The 23,305-nt window shown below is 40.5% G+C and overlaps 2 protein-coding genes across 2 annotated transcripts; one reads left to right on the top strand and one right to left on the bottom strand.

The window, feature by feature from the left end:
- Positions 1-430: 430 nt before the first annotated feature.
- Positions 431-8,010, bottom strand: ppp2r3c (protein phosphatase 2, regulatory subunit B'', gamma). The gene is made up of 13 exons (XM_085256253.1): positions 7,732-8,010; positions 7,467-7,591; positions 7,105-7,209; positions 6,902-7,014; positions 6,097-6,194; positions 5,662-5,732; positions 5,430-5,562; positions 2,958-3,013; positions 2,739-2,814; positions 2,417-2,553; positions 1,550-1,687; positions 1,371-1,430; positions 431-1,292 (listed from the first exon to the last, which is right to left on the bottom strand). Exons 1-13 carry the CDS (start codon positions 7,796-7,798, stop codon positions 1,083-1,085), a joined length of 1,389 nt encoding a protein of 462 aa, XP_085112379.1. The 5' UTR covers positions 7,799-8,010; the 3' UTR covers positions 431-1,082.
- Positions 8,011-8,325: 315 nt separating this feature from the next.
- prorp (protein only RNase P catalytic subunit) lies at positions 8,326-23,240 on the top strand. The gene is made up of 10 exons (XM_085256252.1): positions 8,326-9,062; positions 9,141-9,279; positions 9,502-9,736; positions 10,279-10,577; positions 10,763-10,810; positions 10,900-11,032; positions 18,626-18,736; positions 20,557-20,708; positions 22,137-22,335; positions 22,425-23,240. Exons 1-10 carry the CDS (start codon positions 8,657-8,659, stop codon positions 22,554-22,556), a joined length of 1,854 nt encoding a protein of 617 aa, XP_085112378.1. The 5' UTR covers positions 8,326-8,656; the 3' UTR covers positions 22,557-23,240.
- Positions 23,241-23,305: the final 65 nt, after the last annotated feature.

The raw sequence follows: 23,305 nt of genomic DNA, 5'->3' as shown, positions 1-23,305 counted from the left end.
AGGTGGGCTTGTTGGTCTGTTTCAGATCACTGTCATGCCACATAATCTGAGTGCGCTTGAGCTTCAGAGCATGAACTGATGGCTGAGCATTCAAGATTTTCTTGTTTCATCAATTACAGCAAACCAGATGTAACAGGACTGTAAAAGTTCTTTTGTCTCGGCCGGCCACAGAATATTTTCTCTAAAGCCATACTTCATTTTGTCAGACAGGTTATATTTGTCAAATTAACAGGTAATTTGTAATCAGGCCTGGGTGTGACGAATAACATTGAACTCAGCTTTGAAAAAAAGAAATTGTGATTAATTCATGGTTAACATCACGACAAATATGCAGCAACTGTGTGATGCTGTCATGTCAGCATGGAATGTTTCCAGCATCTTGTTGAATCTACACCACAGAGAATTACGGCAGTTCTGAAGGGAAAAGGGGTCCATTTATCATTTAATGTTTAATTTTACAAAAATTTACAAAAACATTAGTTCTAAAGAAAATCATAATTTAAAGTAGAAATTTAAAGGAGCATTTTTCACAAAACGTACAAAGGAAATCCAGTAAAAACAAAAAAAGAGCCCACATGTAAATCAGAGGGAGTTACTACGAAGCTAATTTAATGAGCCAGCAGGTCTTTAACGGAGGATGCCAAAATTAAATGTAAACAAGCTACTCGATGTAAATTAACTGTCAATTAAAGAGAACAAATTATTACCAGGTGTTAGTAAAGCTGTGCTTATTTACCATTTTATAATATTTCCTTTTGATTTTTTAAATTTACTCCTATTCAATTTTATTCCCATTTGAACATTTTAAATTTTGTGAGGAAGAAGAAGCAGCAGCTTCCTCACAGGACCAGATGAAGAAAGCTATACTGAATTACCTTCGTAGTAAACCCACCTAGATTTCACAGGTAGGAGAAAAGATCAGTATTTACACAAAGATCAGCATTTGCACATTCCTCCTTTTTCCTTCAGAGTCTTCCAGCCTTCGAGGCCTTCACATGTGTGCGGGTGAGAAGGGTCAATGTCCTGCCATTTTTTGGGAGTAAAACATCAAATTCTCTTTACGTTTCAACCCCGAAACATCTTCATGTATCGTCAAAGTCAGCCATGCTGCTCCCGCCAACCCCGCCGCTGTCACTGTCGTTGGCGACCAGCACTTCTCTGTTCTCATAGGTCCAGAAACCGTTGAGGTCAATCAGGATGCTGACCACTGTGTCGCCCTGACAGCTGTTCACCAGGTCCTGCAGTGTGATCTTGAAGGGGTCTTTAGGCTTCACCATGTCAAAGATCTCATCCTAAAGAGAGAATTAAATGTTCAAAAATATCGCCCACGGCCATTACGGCCACATAAGGTGCTGTTTGTCTGTATGTACCTTTACATCCTGGAAGGAGACCGGCTCCTGTCCGTGCAGCTTGATCTGTTCCTGAATGGCCTGAAGAGAAAAAAAAAAACTGCTGAAAAATGATCAAGAAAGACTGAATGAAAAAAAACAAACAAACTGCTGAATCAATCCTTTTGATTTCGTTTCACGGAAGCGTGTGCAGCCGATACCCTAAAGAAGTAGTTGAGGGAGAAGACGTTGAGGTGTCCTTGATTCTCCATGTCCAAAAGTTTAAAGATGTACTGTAAAGCTGCTGGCTCCTTCCTGTTCTCCAGAGCCAAAACAAAGTCTAAATAGGTCTTATAGTCCTGGAAAAGAGAAGGAGAAACATTCATGTCAGACAAATATTGAAATATTTAAACCACAGGAATGATGTTTTGGGAAGTAACACGTTGGTTTTTGGAGCCATATTTGGACAAGAGGGTGGAGTGAAGTTATGAGCTACTGCTTAGCCAGTCTGGTTAGATATTTGCTGATTAGTGCTAAATAGCAAACTAATAAAATACTTGGATAGTCTGTTAATACAGTAAACTGCACAGTGAGGCAAATTATTCATCAGTGCATTTAAAATGATTCAAAAAGGAACCACAGCACAAAATAGGTCCAGTTCAGTAACGAGAGCCAAAGAATAAAAACAGCATGTGAATAAGCCCAGCTTCAATTTGATGCAGTGAATCTTCAGCTCTATAACAACTGAGGTAATGAGGAAAAGAGGTACAAAGTTTTAAAGCGTTAATCATCCCTGTAAAGTATTTACAGACCTATAGAGGCTGTAAATATGCTTATTTTAATGTAAAGTTAGGCATTTAAACATGGGAGCCGTGGCCAGTATAGTAGATTTATAGCGACTGCTTTTAGACGTGCATGCGTGTTAGCTGCCTGAGGAGATCACACAGAGTTCACTCAGTCAGCAGCTCAGGATTAAATCTGTTTGCTTGAAGATGTGTGAGAAAGTCCTCACAGTCACCTGATCTCACCACCAAAAACATCTCTGCCACAGCAGTCAATACTCCAGCGGTTAATGTTATGGACCGTACCATTTCACCCTCGTAGGTAAGGCACTCCTGAAAGACTCTATCCAAAAACACAGAGGTGAGTGTGGCCGTGCCGTAACGTGAAAGCTCCTCTTTGCTCAACATGCCGTTGTGGTCCTTATCCAGGTTCAGGTACTGGCCTGCACAATTTAAAAACACAGATGTAAGCAACAGTACAGGGCACTGATACACAGACACATGCCACACAGAGCACTCCAACTTCACTGACCCAAAATTGGGCCTTTCACCAACATTCCTCTAAATACAGAGGAATACAATTACCACCGGTATCCTGCTGTGCAGATGTGTCCAGATGTTATCTCACCATAGACTCGGAGAGCCGACGGGGCCGAGAACCAGTTGGAGTCCTGACTCTCCTTAGACAACTCCTCGTCTCTCAGCTGGTGACAGAGAAAGGAGAAAAAGGATGATATCAATAAGAGGAAGAGTTGCTTAGGGTTCAATGTGAACATCCTATTGTTATTGGCATCCTATAACAGACTGTGTGTGATCAAGCAAGGAAAAATAAATAAATAAAAAATACCTCCAATAAGTCATCCAGAAAACTGCAGGCCAGGATGTCTTGGATTTTAATCTTTCCTGGAGAAAAGTAAGATAACTTAAAACAAAACAACAACAAAAAACCCACCAAACCAAAAAACCAACACCTCCACAAAAAATTCAAATTCAAATTCAAATTTTATTTGTCACACACACACAACCATACACAGTATGACATGGGGGTGAAATGCTTGTAGCTGTACAATGCCCGACCATTAAATGACAGAAGAAAAGTTTTACAATATTTACAATTTACTACAAAAATTTACAAATTAACTTAGGAATTTACAGTAAAGAATGTGCAAATAGCAGAAGAGATTATAAAGATAAGGATTATAAATTATAGGAATTATAGGAAATGTGTGGTGGTGCGTGTGGTGACGTGTGTGAGAGTCCAGTCTTATAGTGACGTGTTTGGGAGAGTCCAGTCCTACACCTGGTTCAGGGCCCGAATAGCCTGGGGGAAGAAGCTCCTCCTCATTCTCTCTGTTTTGGCCTTAAGGGAGCGGAAGCGCTTCCCAGACCTCAACAGTGAGTCCATTGTTGGGATGGGAGAGGTCCATCATAATCTTCCTAGCTTTGGACTTGCACCGCTTGGTGTAGATGGACAGCAGGTCAGGGAGCTCTGATTGAATGATGCGTTCTGCCGAGCGCACCACCCTTTGCAGATCTCGTCTGTCCTGCTTGGTGCTGTTCCCAAACCAGGTGCAGATGTTTGACGTCAGGACGCTCTCGATGGTGCAGGAGTAGAAGTTCTTGAGCACCTTCAGTGGCAGATGGAAGTCTCTAAGTCTTCTGAGGAAGAAGAGACGCTGACGGGCTTTCTTAACCAGGGTGTTGATGTGACAGGACCATGACAGGTCCTGAGTGATGTGGACACCCAGGTATCGGAAACTGTCCACTCTCTCCACTGGCGTGCCACTGATGATGAGGGGTTTGTAATTCCTCGCCTGCTTTGTAGTGAAGTCCACGATCAGCTCCTTAGTCTTGCTGATGTTTAGGAGGAGGTTATTCTCCTGGCACCAGGTCTCCAGGTTCCTAATCTCCTCCAGGTAGGCCGTCTCGATGTTGTCGGAGATCAGGCCCACAACAGCAGTGTCGTCAGCAAACTTGACAATGGAGGTGGTGTCGGATGTGGCAACACAGTCATAAGTGTACAGTGAGTACAGCAGGGGGCTTAAAACACAGCCCTGAGGCACTCCAGTGCTGAGTGAGATGGAGGGGGAGACTTGTTTTCCTACCCTCACTGATTGGGGTCTGTCTGTGAGGAAGTTGAGGATCCACTGACACAGTGATGAGCTGAGTCCTAGATCCGTCAACTTGGTGAAAAGCTTAGAGGGAATTATTGTGTTGAATGCTGAACTGTAGTCCACGAACAGCATCCTAACATAATTCCCTCTGCCAGTGTCCAGGTGACTCAGGGATGTGTGGAGCAGGTGAGATATGGCATCGTCTGTGGAACGATTAGTCCGGTAAGCAAACTGAAGTGAGTCGATGGTGGGAGGAAGTGAAGAAGTGAAGCCACAAATATTATGTGTGATAACCAAAATCAACCTTTTCTACACTCCTAACACAACCTAAACACAGGAAACATGGCAAATAGCTCCATATAAAGATCAAAATGATTATTTTTCCTTATGTCTTGTGTATTGTAATTATTATTGTAATAACTGCAAAGCTGCAATAAGTTAGTCCTTACAGTGACCATCAGGCTCTGGTTTCAGAAATTTAGGGTTAACAAATTTTTACTTTAAACTGAGATTAAACTTCAGCTGATCTTATATAATTAATGAGCTGTAAGATGACTGGTATAAAATAAAAATTCCATCTGTGACAGGCATTTTCTTCTCAGTGTGACTGTGACAGTGACCCCACCCTGACAAATGACAGATCACAGACTTTTACATACCTAAAGCATCACACAGAGCAGTTTTATTTAAACACTGTTTTTTACAGTAATGTAAGGCAAATGTTTCAGTGCAGGGAAACTGACTGCAAACCTAACGGCTGCGTTACAGCAGCCTACAGATTTTATTCTGAGGAGATAATAATATTTTCTTTTCATTTCCAGATGACAGATTGATTATAAATGTTAAACAAAAGACATTAATCACTGATGCATAAATGGAGGAAATGAGTCAGCTGCTGCAGATACAGCTGGAGGGGAGGAGGCAGAAAGAAATCCTGCCAAGCAAGCAGGTTAGGCTCAGAGAGTTACTCAGACTTAAATCCAGAGTTTTCCTTATTTCAGGTTTAGCAAACCAACTCTGTCTTGCTCTATAATCTTTCAGCACTTGTCCTGGTTCATGCAAGTGTCTGTTATATGTCATATGTAGCACCATGGTCTTGGAGGAATGTTGTGTACTGTACCACTGCACATGGCTTAAATGACATTAAAGCCACTTGACTTGACTTGCATGGTAATATGCCACGTTCTTATGGGGTTTACTCTCACCTGTTCGGAGTGGGTCGAGGAAGAAGAAGAACTTGCGGACAGCGGTGCAGACGTAGAAAGAGTAGAAGGACTTCTCCAAGCCGTCCAGCTGAGGCAGAGTGGGGATCAGCTCCAGGATGTAATTTTCTAGATCCTACAAAGAATCAAAAGAATTACCATTTTGCTGCATTTATATTTTCACTTGAGATAAAACTATTTTGTTTTGTTTTAAAGTCACTTGAGCTGAACTTACCGACTCTCTGAGGTACCCCTGTCCAGCCACATCATACAGACTCAGGCCTATCCGGGTCTGATGCAGCCACACTGGATGTAGATGAGAAGGAACAGAAAACAGAAGGGTAAGTGAAAACTTTTTAATTTGCAATATTATTGTAGTATTTCTGAGCCCGCAACAGGATAGTTACAGTGGTGAAAAACACAAAAGAAACAATCTAAACCTAAAATCTTTTTTTTTTCCTTTCAGTAACTTAAAGCATAGTTTCAATAGCAAATTTGCACCAGTTTATTTTCTATGGCACAGAGTAACAGAAACAAGCATTAGTACTATGGATGTTTGATTGCATTTTGTGTTATATCCTCATCTTGGATAGGTGGTTGGTGAAAAGAATTTACGGTATATTGTTTAGGAGGCTCTGTGGAAACAAAGCAGAGGAAAAAAGGTCCAAACCTTTCCTCATGACATAGTTGAAGAACTGCATGATGGAGATCCGCCCGTAAGGGTCACTGTGCAGCAGCTTGGCGTAAACTCTGGCTGTGAAGAATTTTCTGAAAGTAAGAAAGAAAAGAAAACAATTAAAACTTTACTCAAACATATTAATGGCTTCACGTCAAAATCTGTTTTCACTTAACACAATCTTTCTGCTTCAGGCTCTGAGCGCGCTCACATTAAAGGTCACTCTTCCTTCGAAAGAGTCCCGTATTCTTATTTTTCATCACAAATTTTCCCAAGTTCAGTAATTTGGATGCCTGCTGCCTTCGTTAGATGAGGTAGCTGTTTCTTAAGGACCAATTACCCATGGACACCGTGATAGACATATAATGTAGCACCAAAAGTTGATAGGGCAGACATTTAAATGAAACAGTGATTGGGTTAAGGTTATCAAGATTGACCAGAGTGGCTGATGCACACCCTGGAGGGACACCTACATGGGTTTTGGGCCTGATAAATACCTGGAGGGTCAGTGATTGTTTACATGTATTAGCTCTAGAATTGCCTAATAATACGTGCACAATCTGCGTGCACTTAGACCCACATGACTTAAACTTTGATGGGAGCATAGACTACTAACTATTACTACTACTAACTACATTTCCCATAGGTGTTTTGATATGCTGTTGATCAAGCCTAAGGGAAATGCTTTTTACTGATTCAACATCCTCTGTGATCAATATCTAACAATTAGACTGAATACGTCCAGCAGTGTAATACAGACTTAAATGAATTTTAGGGTTGAGAACTTGTTATCACTCACTTGCACTTGCTCCCAGCCTTTTCCCCCACCTCCAGGTACGCTTCATAGTTGATCATGGCCTCTTCTCCAGTCAGTGGAGGCACCTGGTGCTTATCGAGCAAAAACCACAAATTCTGCAGAAAATAAAAGGAAACATAAGAAAAAACAAAGTTTGTGTTGCTTTACCTGCAGAAGAAGCAATGATATATTTGTGTGCGTTTTACCTGCAGTTCCTCATTATCAAGCAGCTCTCTGCTCTTCCTCTGGAGAAAGACAGCTCTGGATTCCTCTCTTAATTTCTGAAGCAATACTTCATCTTCTGCTGGCAGCTGCAGAAAGAAACCCAACATCTAGTGGCCATGTCCAAGCAACTACGCACAAGTTAAATAATTAGCATCACACTTTCCTCTCTTACCACTAATTAAATGATTAAATTGACTGGATGTAAAGGTCTGAATACAACTGTGTGTGAACTGTAACGTTTGCTTCTGGATGGCGTATGTAGACATTGGAAAGAAAATAGTTCCAAAACTAAGGTTTTTGTTTGACTTTTACAGATTTCATATGTATTGAACTGATTTGATACCCTGTAGTAGAACCGTGGGATGGTCTTGTAGGAGCTGCCGCTGTTGCTTCCTCCTTTCCACTCGGTGTAATATTTGGAGAAAAGCTCCGTTTCTTCTGATTTATTTTCCTCTTCGCTCTTCTCGTCTTTGCCGGAGAAAAACACAATATAAAAACCAACTTAAATATTAACTATCCGGCAAAAGAACACTCTTATTAGTTAACTGATTACAAATCGATAGTGTACATTCAAGTTAGCCAGCTAAACACAGTTTACATTGTTTTACCTCTTTTGGAGTTTGCTAACCTCCTCTTAAGAATATCCGCCCAGTTAGGCTGCTGTTCGGTAGCCATCTCTGCTCCGGAGACAAGCTAACAGTGAGATTTCTTCATTTTAATAACGAATCTCCACTTGTAGTAAAAAATAGCCGTGCTACCCAAACAACATCAAGCTAATAGCTGTAAAGGGAACTTTTTTCCGGTCGGTGCTTTTCAAAATAAAAGAGTAACGAGAAAGAAATGAATTTCCACCTCTTCAACCTGCTCCCTGTTAGTCCACACAGCGACTACTGCCTGACTTCAACCCGTTCATCGCCATCGCAAACAAGGAGAGACTCAATACTTATGCCGATTTAATCTCATATCTCCACAGTATGGCTCATTATCACTATTAACTCTATCACTCTGCATTTACTCCAGCTCTGCACATCGCCTATGTTCTTGAAAATTATCTGGACATAATATGATACAAAAGCTACATGTAAATAAAATAAATGTAAAAGTTAAATAAATATTTAACTATAAAATATATAACAAACTATTCTCATGATCAATGGGTGATGACATTTCCTTTTTTATTTTGAAAAACCTGATACCTCACAAACGACGTTGTCTAATGTTGATGACGTCAGGTGTGCGACTCCATCCATGCCTTTTTGCTGGTGTGTTTTGTAGAGGGATATGAGCTGAATGAGTTCCTCAGGCGCTGTATTTGTAGTTATTCAGATTTATGGACGAAACGAGAGCGCGAGAGAGCCTTTGAAGGACGCGTAGAAACAGGAAGGTGAGCTTCTGGTGTCACCTGCAGGCTCATGTAATTCACGTCATGTGTCAGCTGTGTGCTTAGTTTGTGTATGAGAAATAAAACAGTTTAAATTTAAAGTGGGATTACAGCTGCTGTGCTCATAAATCATTCGCTATAATCATCCAAACATGGGCTCTACCTTCATACTGAAAGTCAGAACATCTCTAAAGTCCTCGCAGCTCTTTTTCCAACATGGACGTCCAGCTTTCTCCACATTACAGCCTCCCTGGGTTCTCTCTGTGTGCAGCAGAGAGCCCAGCCTCACCCTGGGTGTCAGACGGACACACAGAAGCAGCAGTGGACAAACTAAAGGGCAGGGTGGGGTTAGAAACAGCACCATCAGAAGCGGTGAAGAGGATGGTACAGTGAATGGAGGAGGAGATAAGAGGTCTGCTCCCCGGCAGAGGATCCATAAATCTGTGTTTGCTGCTGGAACGGCAAAGAGGACGGCGGATATACTGAGGAGGAGGGCGCCTCTGGTCTGTGAGTATAAGGATGAAGAGGAGCCTGAACGTAGGTCAGATAGGGGAGCAGGTGAGCATGCATCACCACCTCTCTTCAGATATTTAACAGCTCATGATGTGTTTGGATGACTATTTGGATGTTTTACAGGAAGGCTGCAGCCTCCTGAGCGACCGCTCCCTTCCAATGAGTGGAAGAAGCTGAAGGAGTCTCAGGGAAATCCACCTCGCTTTGAAATCCAAATGATGAAAGCTCTCTTCACCTCTGGGGGCGAGCTGGATGTTGCCAAGTAAGAGTTAAATGAAAGATTTAATTTGCCCTACGGTGATTAAACAGATACTGACTCTGGATGACTTCCAGTGGAGCTGTGAGGAACCTTAAAGGCATTTTAGATCAGTCGCTGTTCTAAAAGCTTCCTGAAAATCCTTCATTTAATCCAGAATGCTGCAGTGAGAGCATTAAAGGACTGAAAAAGCTCCATGTTACTTTCATTTAAAATCCTCCTCTTCAGGTCCCTGCTGACTTTTGTAGCCACGGAGACTGGCACACTGTCCTACGAGCTGCTACTGCGATACCTGACGCTGTGTGTGAGCAGCGGCCATGACGCTGAGGTGTTTGACGTCTATGACATCATGCGGGGAAGTTTCCCCTCTCTGGACACAGGAGCTTCCAGTCTTTTTATCAAAGCCTTCAGCCGGACGGCGAGGTGGAGGGAGGCTCTCAACATCCTGCAGGAGCTCAAGAAAGTAAGCAGTTTTTTTTTAGGAGAAAATTAAACTTATGAAAAGTATTTCAGTGAGGAAAAAAATGCACTTTTAGTTTAGGCCAGAATTCATTACGTGTGTTTGTCATTTGCTAAGCTAAATATTAACCTAAAAGTTGTTTTTCTGAGGCTTAAAATTAATTTCTTACACTTTTTCACTCCTTTTTTTCCTGTTTGTCTATACAAACCAATTAGCCATGCTTCTGTTCAGTTCTGATAAACTTATAAATGTTCAATCGTAAACTTTCTCAACCTGAACAAACCTGAACCAGCTTGCTCGTGGGGGGGTTCTATACTTTTGTGATTTTCTCTGTTTTCTTTGTGTTATTGTAGGGTCTTTACCTTAGAACGTAAAGCACCTTGATTCAAAGGTTGTTGTCATTTATCATCTGCAGATGACGATGGTTGATTTCGTGATATTAGTGAGGTAGTTTTCTATATTTCAGGTTGTTTCAAATGTGAGCGAGCTCACAGGTGAAGCTTTCTTTTCCTCCATAATTATCACCTGATTTTATTTACTAACAGACTTTTAGTCCATCACCACGCAACTATGGCGACGTCATCGCAGCGGCAATGCAGCACGGTGACACAAGCACTGCCTGGGCTCTTTATGATGAGCTAATTGACAATGGACTGAGTCCTCACCAGGAGACATGGGAGACTCTGTTTAAAGTGGCAGGGAAAAAGGAAGGAGAAGAGGGAACGAGTGCCATGTCACAGGCTGAACAGCAGGAGAGGCACCTGGGAATTCTGCTGCACATGAGGAACAACCAGATCTACCCTCAGCAGAGCCTCGCCAGCAGCATCAAAAGCTGGTTTGAGAGGTAGGACCGTGATAGGGAAGCACATGCATGCAAAACAAATCCTGTTTCTTAAAATGTGATTTTTTTTTTTTAAAGCTTTGCTCCCCTGCATTTATTTTCAATGTGACGTGTATTAACGGCAAACCTCAACATGTGAACATAATCACTCTAGTGTATATTCTCCTTGTGCTCCTTCCCAAAATCAGCCTGACAGGACAGGAATGGACAGGCAGCTGGACGACCGCCACCCCAAAGTAATAAAAACCACTTCTGATGTATGTACGTACCTCCATTATGATAGTGTGTGTCATTTAAACATATATATGTGTGTGCATGTGTTCAGGGGAGTATGTAGGAGTTGTGGGTCTGAGCTGGAGTCCATCCAGCTGACTGCTGAGGAGTACCAGCAGCTTAAAGACAGAGTGATGACAGACATCATTGAGGGACAAGATGTTTTCACCAAGACAACTCCAGAGGTAAAACGCACACATACACACAGGGACCTTGAACTTTAATTTATTATTATTTATTGTTATATTTAAGTGACAAACAAACAGCTGTAAACATAAAGAAGCAGCCCGAAAAAAGAACATTCAAACATCCTGTAAGAGGGAGATGAGATTTTTCTTTGTACACCCCGTCACCACTAGGGGGAGTAGTGCTGCTGCCAGTTAGAGTGATTTAATGTGGGGGGAGGGGGTGTGATCAGAGAGGCATTTCGTTTTGTTTGTGGTTGTTCCTTTCATATTCCACAAAGGTCTGTGTAGACTCTGTAAATAAGGCTGCAAAGATAGGTTAACCACTCCAGTATTTTTAATGCCATTATCTCAACCCGTGAATTAAGCATTCACGTAATTTAACATAAAGAGACACAAGTATGTTTTAAAAACTTAATACAAACCTAAATTTTTTTTCTTAATAATGTTTCCTTTCTTTCCTTTTTTCCCTTTGTCTCCTTTGACCTGTTACGTTCCTCCACCTCAGCTTTGCTGTTTTTGTTTCCTTTTGGTCGCTTTACTCTGTTTTTCTTTTACATTTGCTCATATTTTCTTTTCTACTCTTTTCTTCCTTTTCCTAGTTTTTTTTAGTAGAAAAGTAGAAAATGCTAATATTACCACAATACACAAAATCTGTGTGAGTGTTTGTGAATGGTGTCATGTTGCCTAGCAACCACTTATCTTTGGGGCACAATGGTGTGTTTTTTGCAGTTGCGCACCTATAACACCTTATAAAACAGTTATACTGGTTTCATTTTACCGCAGTTTCTAATTTAGATCTGCAACACTTCTGTTATGCGTGATAAATTATGACCCCCATTGATGTTTTCTTTTTTCTAATTAAAAAAATAATAACAGTTCATTCATGTAGATGTTTGAAAAGTAAAGTAAAATATTGAAACTAGATTTTTATGGCGCACTAGTTTCTCAGCTGTTTTCTTGCTGTCTTTTGCTAGATGGCGTCATTGTTACACCGGCTGGCACATCAAGCTGGCAGAGTCTGAGCTGGTCAAAAGAATAGATCTGTGTTTCAAGTTTTATAGACATTCTTAGGTGCAGTGAGGCAGCTGTTTGTCCCCCTGGTTCCAAGACTTTATTGATTATTTCCCTAAGCTGGGGTATATGACTCTGTGGTTAACTATTAAAAATCAGAGGAGGATACAGTTCTGTTATCACCACATCCTTTGTGGTTTTCTGGCCTTTGCAGTTTTGTTTTTTTTTAATGTTAATGGGACAGCCAGTCATCTGGAAGCTGTACTTTCAATTTCTGATTTATAGATAAGAATTACGTTAGATTATGCAAAACTTAAATCACAGCAGTTTTTTTGGCTTTATCCTGTAAATTTGGACAAAATCAGACTCCAGACAATAAAAAATACATCGCAAAGGCCATTCTGCACCACAGAAGCAAGCACAAAGACTGTTAAAGTGAACATTTACTCTTAATGTGCAGGAAAAGCCAGTTGATTTTTGATCGGACCACAAATTAGCCCATACACTTTGCTCTAAAAGATTTAAAAAAAAAAAAAAAAAAAAAAGGAAAATAACAAAAAAAAGAAAACAAAAACCCATTTTTTTCCAGTTTTAGACATGACATGAGGTCATGTAATCACTGTTTGTAACTGGGAGGGGCCACATCCTGCCGCCTCAGTAGAATATCCCTCCTGGCTAACACCGAACAGAATGATAGCACCTGTCTTTTAGAGGCCAGTAGAAACGCCTCATTCCCACTGATGCCAAACAGAATAAGAAGGGGACAAGGGGGCGGCGTCTCATTGAGAATCCTGGACAGGGTATGGAAAACCTCTGTCCAAAACTGAACAAGACTGGGACAAGACCAGTACATGTGGATCAGTGAGGCTTCAGCAGTTTTGCATCTGTCACAATATGGAGAGATTTCAGGATGCGTGTTTGCATTCATTGCAATACTTAAAAACGAAGCTCTTGCCAATCGAACACTTTCCAGATAGTATTGCCAGTGAATCAAAAATTCATGGTACTTTACTGCATAATTTCATCAGTTTTGCTATAATGCAGCACCAAATTATGATGAAGCCTCCACCAGCTTTTACTCACTGTTGCTTTCTCTATAATAAGAAGTGCCCCAAGACTTGTGCACAGTACTTTAGGTCAGGTGAGGGACAAAAGTTGCATGAGATTGCATTGCGCAAAAAAAAAAAACCAACTAATTTTTATCAGATGTAGGCTCATATGAAAATGACCCAAAATAGAACACAAAAGATCAGATTCCATGTGGTTTGCGCTGTTCATGCTGTTGTGAAAAACCAGATATGAGTCACATGTAAGCCAGAAATATCATATGTGGGCTACTTTTGTCTGCAGAGTGAACTAGAGATTAAACAAGATGATTTAAACGACTGTGAGCCGGCAGTGAACTTCACTGAGACCCAGCCAGCACCTCTAAAGTTCACTAATTAACATATTATATGTTGTTTGCTTAAATTGTGCAGAAGCTGAACTATTTGCAGTGCAACAGACCAGTTTGCACGCAGACTCTTTTACTACCAATTCATGTTCATGGAATACATGCAGAATGAGATTTGTCTTGCTGGATAAGCAAGGCAAGAGGCAGGGTACATGCTAGACGTGTCGCCAGTCTGCTGCAGGGCTAGCACAGAGACACATTCACATTTACACCTATGGGCAATTACTGTGTACCCTGCCTCTAGCCATATGGCTGCTGGGATAGGCTCCAGCCCACTGGTGACCATGAATTGGATGGCTGACAAAGGCCTTCTGTACAAAAGTAAGTCATGTGGGTTGGCCACAAGGTCAGTCTTCCTCTTTATTTCAGTGGAAGTTGCAAAGATGATTTACATATTTACACAGCTAATTAAGTTTACTTTAGCTAATTGATTAAATTGAAGAAACAGGAAAATAACAGAGGTTGTGGTTTTTGCAAACACCCACCCAATTCAGAGCAAGGTGATTTAACTATTTAAAGTTTCCACTCAATTTTCACATGAACTAAACAAATGAAGGGTGTATTTGTGAGCTTCAGAGGAAATAGGTGGACTTTGTTACCTGTGAACGTAGCCTGCATGGACATTTCCTCGCTGTCTTTGTGCTTGTAGCTTGATGTTGTGTATGTACGTGAGTTTCTTGGCAACAAAGTAAATGATCCCGTTTCCCATGAATTTATTTGTTTAAGGGGACATGAAATGAAATGAAAATGAGATCATTTACATGCGTTCAGCTGGATTCTTTATGTGACTGCAAATATGTAGACAGACAGCAGCAGACAGACAGCAGTGCACTTACAAACAAGCTTAAAACGCTGAATTATGGCTGTGTTGTAAGAGCCTTATTTGCTGTGCATGCATATGTGCAGCGTCTGTGTCGAGAGCCAAGGTACAAGCTTTTCATTGGATTGGAATGTACTCCTTTTTTAATAATGCAATTAAAGTAAACATAAAATGAAGTTTATTTAAAAAACAACAACTGGGCAACACCGGCAATGTGTGGTTAATAATATGACATATTTAAATTATTAAAATAGGGCTCGCTTTGCACATGTTCTTGTGTCTTTATCTGGCTCAGTTATAGTTGGTTCAATTAAGGGAATTTCCAGCATGCGGACGGCCATGTGAACGTAGCCCACAGCTACCTCCTGCTGAGCAGACAGACAGTTTAAATGAGCTTTGTTAATTCCCCATTTAAGGCAGTTTATTTCAAGGGCAAACAGAGTGCTTCAGAGGAGAGTTAAGCAACTTGTGAAGGAAGGAAAAGGGGTAGAAGAAGGGCATCAGCACAAAGGGGAAGAAAGGCGGCAGTTTGTTTCGGTCTTTGTTTGGTGATAACTAGTGAAAAAAACAAAGTGTCTGTTTACTTTTCAAATAGCACTCATATATGTTTAGATAGCAGAGGTCAAAGATTGACTATTAGAGCAGAGAATGCAACAACACATCCCTTTATCCACAGAGAGAGTCGCTGTGAATAAACTCTGAATGCACTAATCCTGTTTTTATTTTAAAACAATATTAACATTAGCATGATTTTAATGCAGAGCCTCGCTGTAGGAGCAATTTTTGGTTTGCTCATTTGTGTTTAAGCTTCTGGCCACCACTCAGTTATGAGGTTGACATGTACTGAGCCTAAAGTCAGACTTTTCAGTGTGAGAGGTGGGTCTCTTTTAACCTGGTGAGGTCACCACATTAGCTTATTCTGATTACATAAGCTGGTGCAGAGCAGGGTTTTTTTAGTGATTAATGGAACATGATAATACTAACCTAGTACTAACTTGGTTAGTACTACGGGGCTACCTAAGTAACTACACCTTTCTAGTGCCCCTTTTGCATTTAGAACTGCCTGAATTCTCCCTTTTTCCACAACAGGGTTGCACAGGGGATGCAGATTTGTCAGCTTTACATCCAGCTTTAATACTCAAGTAGGCTGTGGTGTTTAAATAATGCTCAGATGGAACTAAGGGGCCAAAATTGTGTTGAGAAAATATCCCCCAAATCATTACACTACAACCACTGGCCTAAACCTTTGACAGGGCAGGATGGATCCATGCTTTCATGTTGTTCGTGCCCTATTTTGATCCTACCGTTGGAAATCAAGACTTATTGGAACAGGGAATGTTTTTCCAGTCTTCTGTTGTCCAGTTTTGGTGAGCCTGTGTTAATTATAGCCTCAGCTTCCTGCTGTCTGCTGACAGAAGTGTCATCTGGTGTGATCTTCTGCTGCTGCAGCCCTTCTGCTTCAAGGTTTGACATGCTGTGGATTCAGAGAAGCTCTTCTGTATTCCTTGGTTGTCATGAATGTTGTTTTTTTTTGTTCCCGCTGTTTCCTATCAACAGTCTGCTCATTTTGACCTCTGACCCCTGGCATTAAAAAGTCATTTTTATCCAGAGAGCTGCAGCTTACTGGATATTTTCTCTTTTTCGGATCATTCTCTGTAAACTCTCGAGATGATTGTGTGGGAAAATCCCATCCACACAAATACCTTTCTTCCTCATTCTGATGATTTGAATTTCTTGGCCCTTTCTACATCCCCAAAAGCAATGAGTATCTTATGATTGTCAGGTTAGATATTTGTGTTAACAAGCAGTTGAAACGCTGTACCTACAAAAAAAAAAATACTAGCAGATGAGCGTATATACGAGGATGCGGTTTTTGTATCTGTTTTCTGGCGCGGCTACTTGTCCAAAATTTTTGTCTACTTCACAAAAAGTTTGATAAAGTGTTGTGGCTATAGTACGCTTTAACATAATGCGAAATAGCACAGTCTAGGCTGTGTTTTATGAAAAAGCAGATCGTTTGCTTCGTGCAGGGGCACATCATCATTAGTACTCATATAGTATTTCAACTACTGAACAATTCAATGCCTCCTTTGTTGCTTTTGTTGGTTCATGGCTCTACGGTCTGGACTTTTACTGCAGAGCTGTGCTGCTGGACTTTGCAGAATGTGGCTGCACAGTCCAGCAGCACAGTGGCTGGCTGAAAACGCAGTCAACATAAACCGGCTCTTTTAATCTTAAATATTTATTTGGTGCATAAGCAGATATAAAATGTAGACTCCAATCAAAATGTAAAGGGGGAAATGATGACAAGTGTCAGAAGTGAGATAACTGAGAAGTGAGATGAACTAAACTCAGCAGGAAGTTTTTTTTTAAATAGTGTTTGAGCTGAAATTGATAGAGTTAATTATGTGCACACGACACAGCTCAGTGGGAATGGATATGTTTACAGTACCCTACTGTGCTTTGTGTAATAAAGGTGGCACTTAAGTGATACTATAAGCTTATGCATTTTTTATGAGTGTGTGTGTGTGTGTGTGTGTAGTCGTGTAATCCACAGCAGCACAGTGAGCTGGTTTCACATATCAGCTCTGGAAAGTCCCTGGATAATTATGCTGGACTTTGTCTTTCTCTTTTCTTCTCCTCATATTCTTTGCTCGTCTGCGGCTTTCGTTTATTGTCTTTCTTCCTTTTCTTCTTAATCAAACATTGCTGCAGAATGAGTGAGTATGACTGGTGTGTTTAGGCAGTCAAAATTAATAAGAGCATGAATAAGAGCATGTGGCAGTTTAAAAAAAAATCTAGATCGTGACATTAAAGACACTCATTTTAATGTGCGTTCATGATACTGTGGATGCAATCACGATTCACTCCAGGGGAATTCACAGCAGCCTATTTCCATATTGCTGTTGGTGAAAACTGAAAGCACTGACAGGTTCCCATGCAGGTTCAAAGCAGCTTTCCTGTTATGGCACAAAGCTGCCTCAGAGCTTTTACAAGTTTTGACCTGAGTGGTGCATAAAAATTATAAAATGTGGTGTGAAATTTATAAGAAATGCAAATTGAACAAATTCTGCATAGATGGAGCTTTTTACCTCCCCTGTGGTCTGCATGTTTTGGGTGTTATGAAAACAGCTGCAGATGTCCTTAGATTTCTGTGTAGTAAAGATAAGGGCTCACCAAGGGCTAACATATTAGTCTGACTAGTCTGAGGCAGCTTAAAAGGTAAAAACAAAACACGATTATCTATTATTGATAAGCGTTATTTGAATATGCTATTAAACTTTATGTTAACACAGAGGACTAGCTGGCACTCTGCCATCTGCCTGCTGGGAAGGAAAGTCCAGCTTGATTTATTACTGGCAGGCCTTTGATCAGTTGGTGAGAAAATCAGCCAACCATCAGCTCACAGGTGGAGCTCAGATACGCTGTTTGACTCAGTAGCAAACTAACCATCTATGATGTTGTTAGAAACCTCTGCAGATGTTTTCTGCACATTAACCGTGCTCTCGGATCAAATTATCAATCGGAAACATTGCACAGAGGGCAACTATGCTTTTTGCTGAACATAACATAGGCTTTACATAAACAATGGATGCAGCTACTGCGATGTCATCCACTGGTTTGTGACGCTTTTTGGCTCCTGTGTTGTTGTTGTTGTTGTTTTGGAGCCACAATTGCTCATGCTTGATGAAGAGGTTACCAGCTAATTCTTGCAAACCTGCCACAAACTGTATGGGTGCAGGACACAGTTAGCTGCTAATTAGTTCAACTTAATAAAATATTAGAAATTAAATACTCTTGGATGAGCTTTAAGTACAAATGGACCAACGTTGGCTGCTTTTAGATGATCCCACACTGCTGTTTCATTGTGTTTTTCCTTTCCAGGTGTGCTTTTCCCCACTTGGGATCATTGTCATGCTGGGAACTCAAGCTAATGCTAATCAGATAACTTACACATAATTCTGCATGGTGGATTATAATCTCAGGGTACTTTTTTACATCATAATTTCATCAGTTTTGAAAAGATGCCTAACACCACTGCCTGAAATAGCACTAAACCCCAATAGAGCCTCCACCATGTTTTACAGATGGCTGTAGACACTCGCTGTTGTACTTCTCTGATTTTCAGTGCTGCTTTTGTGTAAGTTTTTGTGAACAATTAAGTTAGATGCCTTTTGTGTCGTACCTGTTGTACCTTCATGGATCACTTTCTTTATAAAAACTCCTCACTGACTGTTATTTCCCTACATATCGCTCTCTTTACATATAATAATTCTTCTTCCTCTCTGTTTGTGTGTCTGTTCAGGAGCTGCAGCGGTTCAAGTTGTTTGTGAAGAGGAAGCCAGCCTTTGATGTGGTTGTAGATGGGCTTAATGTTGCAAATAGCAACAAGGACAAAAGCAAGCAGTCAGAGACAGTAAGAATATGCACAGGTGTACATGCATTAAAAGTGTGAGATGCAGATTTACCCACAGGGCAGACCCTGTGTGTAAATCCGCACTCACTCACACATAGTTACACAGTCTTGATTTTAGTGGTTTCTTCCTACATGCATATCTGTCCAACTCAGGGGCTTTTCTGCCAGTCACAGAATGAGTAAACCTGCAGTGTGTGTGTAGTTTTTTATTTTTTTTTATTTTTTAGAGCATGCATGTGGGAGATGCACGTAAAACTGCCCAGTACCTGATTTTAACAGTAATGAGAGTACTTGTCAGCCTGCCTACATGTGTCTGTCAGGATGTGAGTGTGTGATGGCTTATTCTGCCCCAATTTTCTCACATATGTGGCTGCAAGACAAAGGAAAGTACAGACTGATGAGCCTATTTCCCTATCTAGTCATCTAGTTTGTGGGAAAGTTAAATAATTTATGAAAATAAATGCAAAAGAGATCGAAATTTACATCAAGCATATTATTCAAAGGAAACTGGAGGACAGCCGTACTGCTTCAATATGAATTACCTGCTGAATTCACTATTCAGAGTTCTGGATGACTGCTTACATGCCATCAGCTCACTGAGATGAAACAAGCTGAATGGCTGCAAATAGATAAACAGTGCATTGTGTATTTGCAGCTTGAACATCAGAAACTGTTTTATAAACAACATTTTTCACACATAGTTTTGAGAGACATTGCTGACAGTGAAGCTGAGATAAGAAACACTGGAAATGTTGGAAACATCGTTAAATATTTGTGAGCAGCCTGCAGCTTTGGCTGCTCTTTCCCGACTGCAAATATCAACAAATGTTTACAAAGAAACAGCTTATTTAGACTTGTGAGATTGATCTTTGTAGAGACCGCAGCGTAACCTGCTCAAGTACCCGACAGCATTGCCAGCATTAATGTTTGTGTTAATTATGTGTTAATTTATTTGTAGTTATGTCCTGGTTTTTTGTATACAGTGTCAGCCAATATAGATGCAAATAAAAGGCCAGGAGTCATGCAGTTTTCATTTTTCATGTTCTCATTTTATTGCTATTGTAAGACAAGCACGTGCAAGGCGAGTTGCAGATAAAAGTTTAAAAATGTTCCAGTGAAATCAGAGAATGTGGCTTCATAGTTTTCCATTTGTAGGCAGAAAACTATTCAATTGAAGTTAATTGTGTTAACTATAATTAACTTGGGAGTAGACGACTCTGAGTGTCGAAACATTTAAAAGAGCAAATAAAACCCTAAATTGGCATTTCAGCCAGTGCGTTCCTGTTTTTTAGTCTGGTTATCTAAAGCTTGCTCAGCCATGACTAGTCAGTGCTACTCAGACTAGAAATAGAAACTATAAAGCTTCCAGTAACAAAGCATCTTGTCCTGTGGCTGCCAGTTCTTTAGATGTCTGTTTGTAGAGCTTAAAGAAGTAAACATTACTGCAGTACACAGACATTTTACTTCATTTTTATTGAGGCAATGAGCCTATGTAGGCCCACTCATAGGAAAATAAATACATAAATTATACATATGTAAAAATGTATGAGTATGTACATCCAAATGTATGTAATTTTTATATTGTATGTGTCTTTAATGACTCTTCCTGGACCTACACGTCTTTTCTAACTTCCAGCTTTTCCGAATGTGAAACATATAACCCCCCCCCCCCCCCCCCCCAAAGCTCATTGCCCTCATGTGGGATCAGCTGCTTGCATTGTAGACCAAATCCAAGCCATCATTTTAGTAATTATTTTTATTTATTAATGTTCTCGTTTTGAAAGTGAATATAAAGAAAGGCATATATTTGTGTGTTTCAGCTGCTGCTGGTGGTGTCAGAGCTCGTCGACCATCAGGGCCTGACTGTCCTGGTGCTGGGAAGGAAACACATGCTGCGACCCTCCAGATCCTGGGACAGAAACAACATGAACCTCATCCAGCAGAAGGCCCACTGTTTCTTTACCGACAATATGTGAGCATCTTATGATAATAATAATGATAACGATAATATAAAAAGAACAGCATGAAATATGTTCCATTGGATAGACAGGAAACCAGTACTGGGAATGTTCCTGTTTACTAGTTACTCTGTAAAACGGTAATCAGTAACTATTTTTACTGCTTCATGAAAGTAATCGGTTGCATGATCTGTTTGTTTCACTGGAGCGCTACCTTCAGCATGCGCTGGGTGGTTAGCAGCCGGGATGAAAATGGTCGATTGCTCCTTCTGGTTTGGGGGGGGAGAGTTTGTGCCTCAAATGAGTTGAGGTGTCTCGGGATCTTTATTCACAATGATGCGAAGGTGGATTATAAGGTCGGCTGGCAGATGTAGAGTCAGTAGAAATGTGGGCATTGTGTCAGACTGTCAGGGTAGGAAGAGAGCTGAAGTTTTATCCCTAGAATGCCTGCCAGGCTTGGAGATCGGAGGGAAGCCTGGAGTAGTGCTGCTGCTCCTTTGTGTTAATAGGAACCAGTTGAGGTGCTTCTCCCTCGTGCCTTCGCTTTGGAGGGTTTTTTTTTTTTTTCCAGCACATCCAACTGGAAGGATATCCAGACCTGGGAAGATCCCAGGAGGATCTGGAAGGCATTGCTGGGGAAACAGACAATTGTTGTATTATGGAAAATTGTTTTAAAAAACATCTTTACGGACTGTAAATGTTTCATTAGCTTTCCTTTGTCATGTTAGAGCAACATTGCATATTTAGCACTGAGAGTTGTTGCTTTCGGCTGGTCTCAGGCTCGCTAGTAGCAAGATTCACTGATTCACACACAGATGCAGAAATGGCTCCTTGAATACCATCTTCTCAAACTATCTTGCTGACCTTCTTTGTCCTGGAATAGGCCAAAGCGGGACATTCCTGCATGGTGAGTAGATGCAGACCAACAGAGTTTTTACATTTAAGCTTAAGTGATGTCTGTCTTGGCTTGAAGACATTGTCTCAACAAGCACTGTGCAAACCTACAATGCAATCTGTCTATACAGCCACAGCTTGTGGCTCTGGAGCCTCTGGAGAGATTAAATCTGTTGGCTGGGTTGATAACACCTTGGTGTCCCTCCAAAATAGCTGGAGGAGGTGGCTGAAGAGAGGGAGTTACTATTCTTGACCCGAATAAGCAGCAGAAAATGGATAACTGTAACACCTTAGAAATTTATTTGTTTTGTGATGTGTTTAAGTTGATGGTAATACCTGCCTGTTTAAAAGGCAGCACACAAGCAAAAAAAAAGAAAAAAGAAAAAAAAATGTCATTAAAAATCATTCAAGAATCAAAAGATCCTCTTTAAATGTGTTTGTGGGTGCTGCAACACAATCTGGGTGGCTGACATATATAGGAAACCATAACACAGACTATGAATTCAGATGTGGAGCTCTGCTTATTTTCTGCATTTTGTGCTTTTCAGTTCAGAGGATGACCCCTTCCTGTTGTACGCTACTTTGCACTCTGGGAACCACTGTCGGTTTGTAAGCAGGGACCTGATGAGGGACCACAAGGCCTGCCTGCCAGATGGAGCCACCAAGCGGCTCTTCTTCAAGTGGCAGAGAGGGCACCAACTGGTGGTGGACGGGCACGTCACAGCGGGCAGGAGGGTCCGATTTCAGGTGGAGAATGAGACCATGAGAAGAGAGGGTCAAGGCTCAAAGAAGGAAGCATCACAAAATTAACTCTGTTTTCGTTTGTGTTTTCCCAGAGTATTCCCAGCTATGACACCATTGTCCAAACCTCAGGAGGAAACTCATGGCACATCCCTTATGATGAAACAGAGGACAGGAGCACCTATGAAGTACCACAACACTGGCTGTGTCTCAACAAAAAGCTCTGAAGACTGTCTTTTTTTTTACAGTTTGGAATATTAAAAAAAATGCTGGTACTGAAGACTTTTAATAAAACTGTGGACCTGTAAATAAACATTTACCATCACTGCAGTGTCTGTACTGTTTTAATCATATTTCAATTTAATATGATTAAATATTAGATAATAGGTACAGCCAGATCCATGGATATTTGAACAAGATGTACAACAAATGTAATTTTTCAAATTTTGGCTATGTGCATCCACTAACATTGGACTTTAAATAAAACAATTAAGATGTGATCAAAGTGCAGACTTATTACATTAACTGCTTAGGATTTACAGCTATTTTTATACACAGTCCCCCATTCACAGAAATACAATAAATAAATATCTCATATCCTGCTTGGAACAATTTGGTTTTTACTCAGAATATAAACCAAATACAAAAACCCAAACACTTTCTTTTAAAAATATTAACCAGAAGAAAAAAAATCTAAGGAAGTACAACTTTAATTGTGCAGCACAAGTTTGAATATAATTTGAATTTTCTCAAGTTTCCAGAATCTATTCATATACACAATCTCTCGGGAAACATTCCTTCTTAAAGGTCAAACGGGAAAAGAAAGCAAATCTAACAATCTTCATCTGTAGCTGGTGAAAAGGCCTTTTAGGAAAGAACTTTTAGGTTTTGTCTTTACTCCAAAAAGAAAATTGCACAAACGTCATATTCTGTAATTGTCAAGAAATATATTTTGATATTGTTACGAATACACCAC

The sequence above is a fragment of the Mchenga conophoros genome, linkage group LG19 (genome assembly GCF_057382185.1).
Source record: "Mchenga conophoros isolate Kocher_MC1m ecotype Shallow Benthic linkage group LG19, M_conophoros_male_GT1.1, whole genome shotgun sequence".
Classification (NCBI taxonomy): domain Eukaryota; kingdom Metazoa; phylum Chordata; class Actinopteri; order Cichliformes; family Cichlidae; genus Mchenga; species Mchenga conophoros.
Note: the sequence above shows the minus strand (reverse complement) of the source record. Positions and strands in the feature narration are given on the sequence as shown.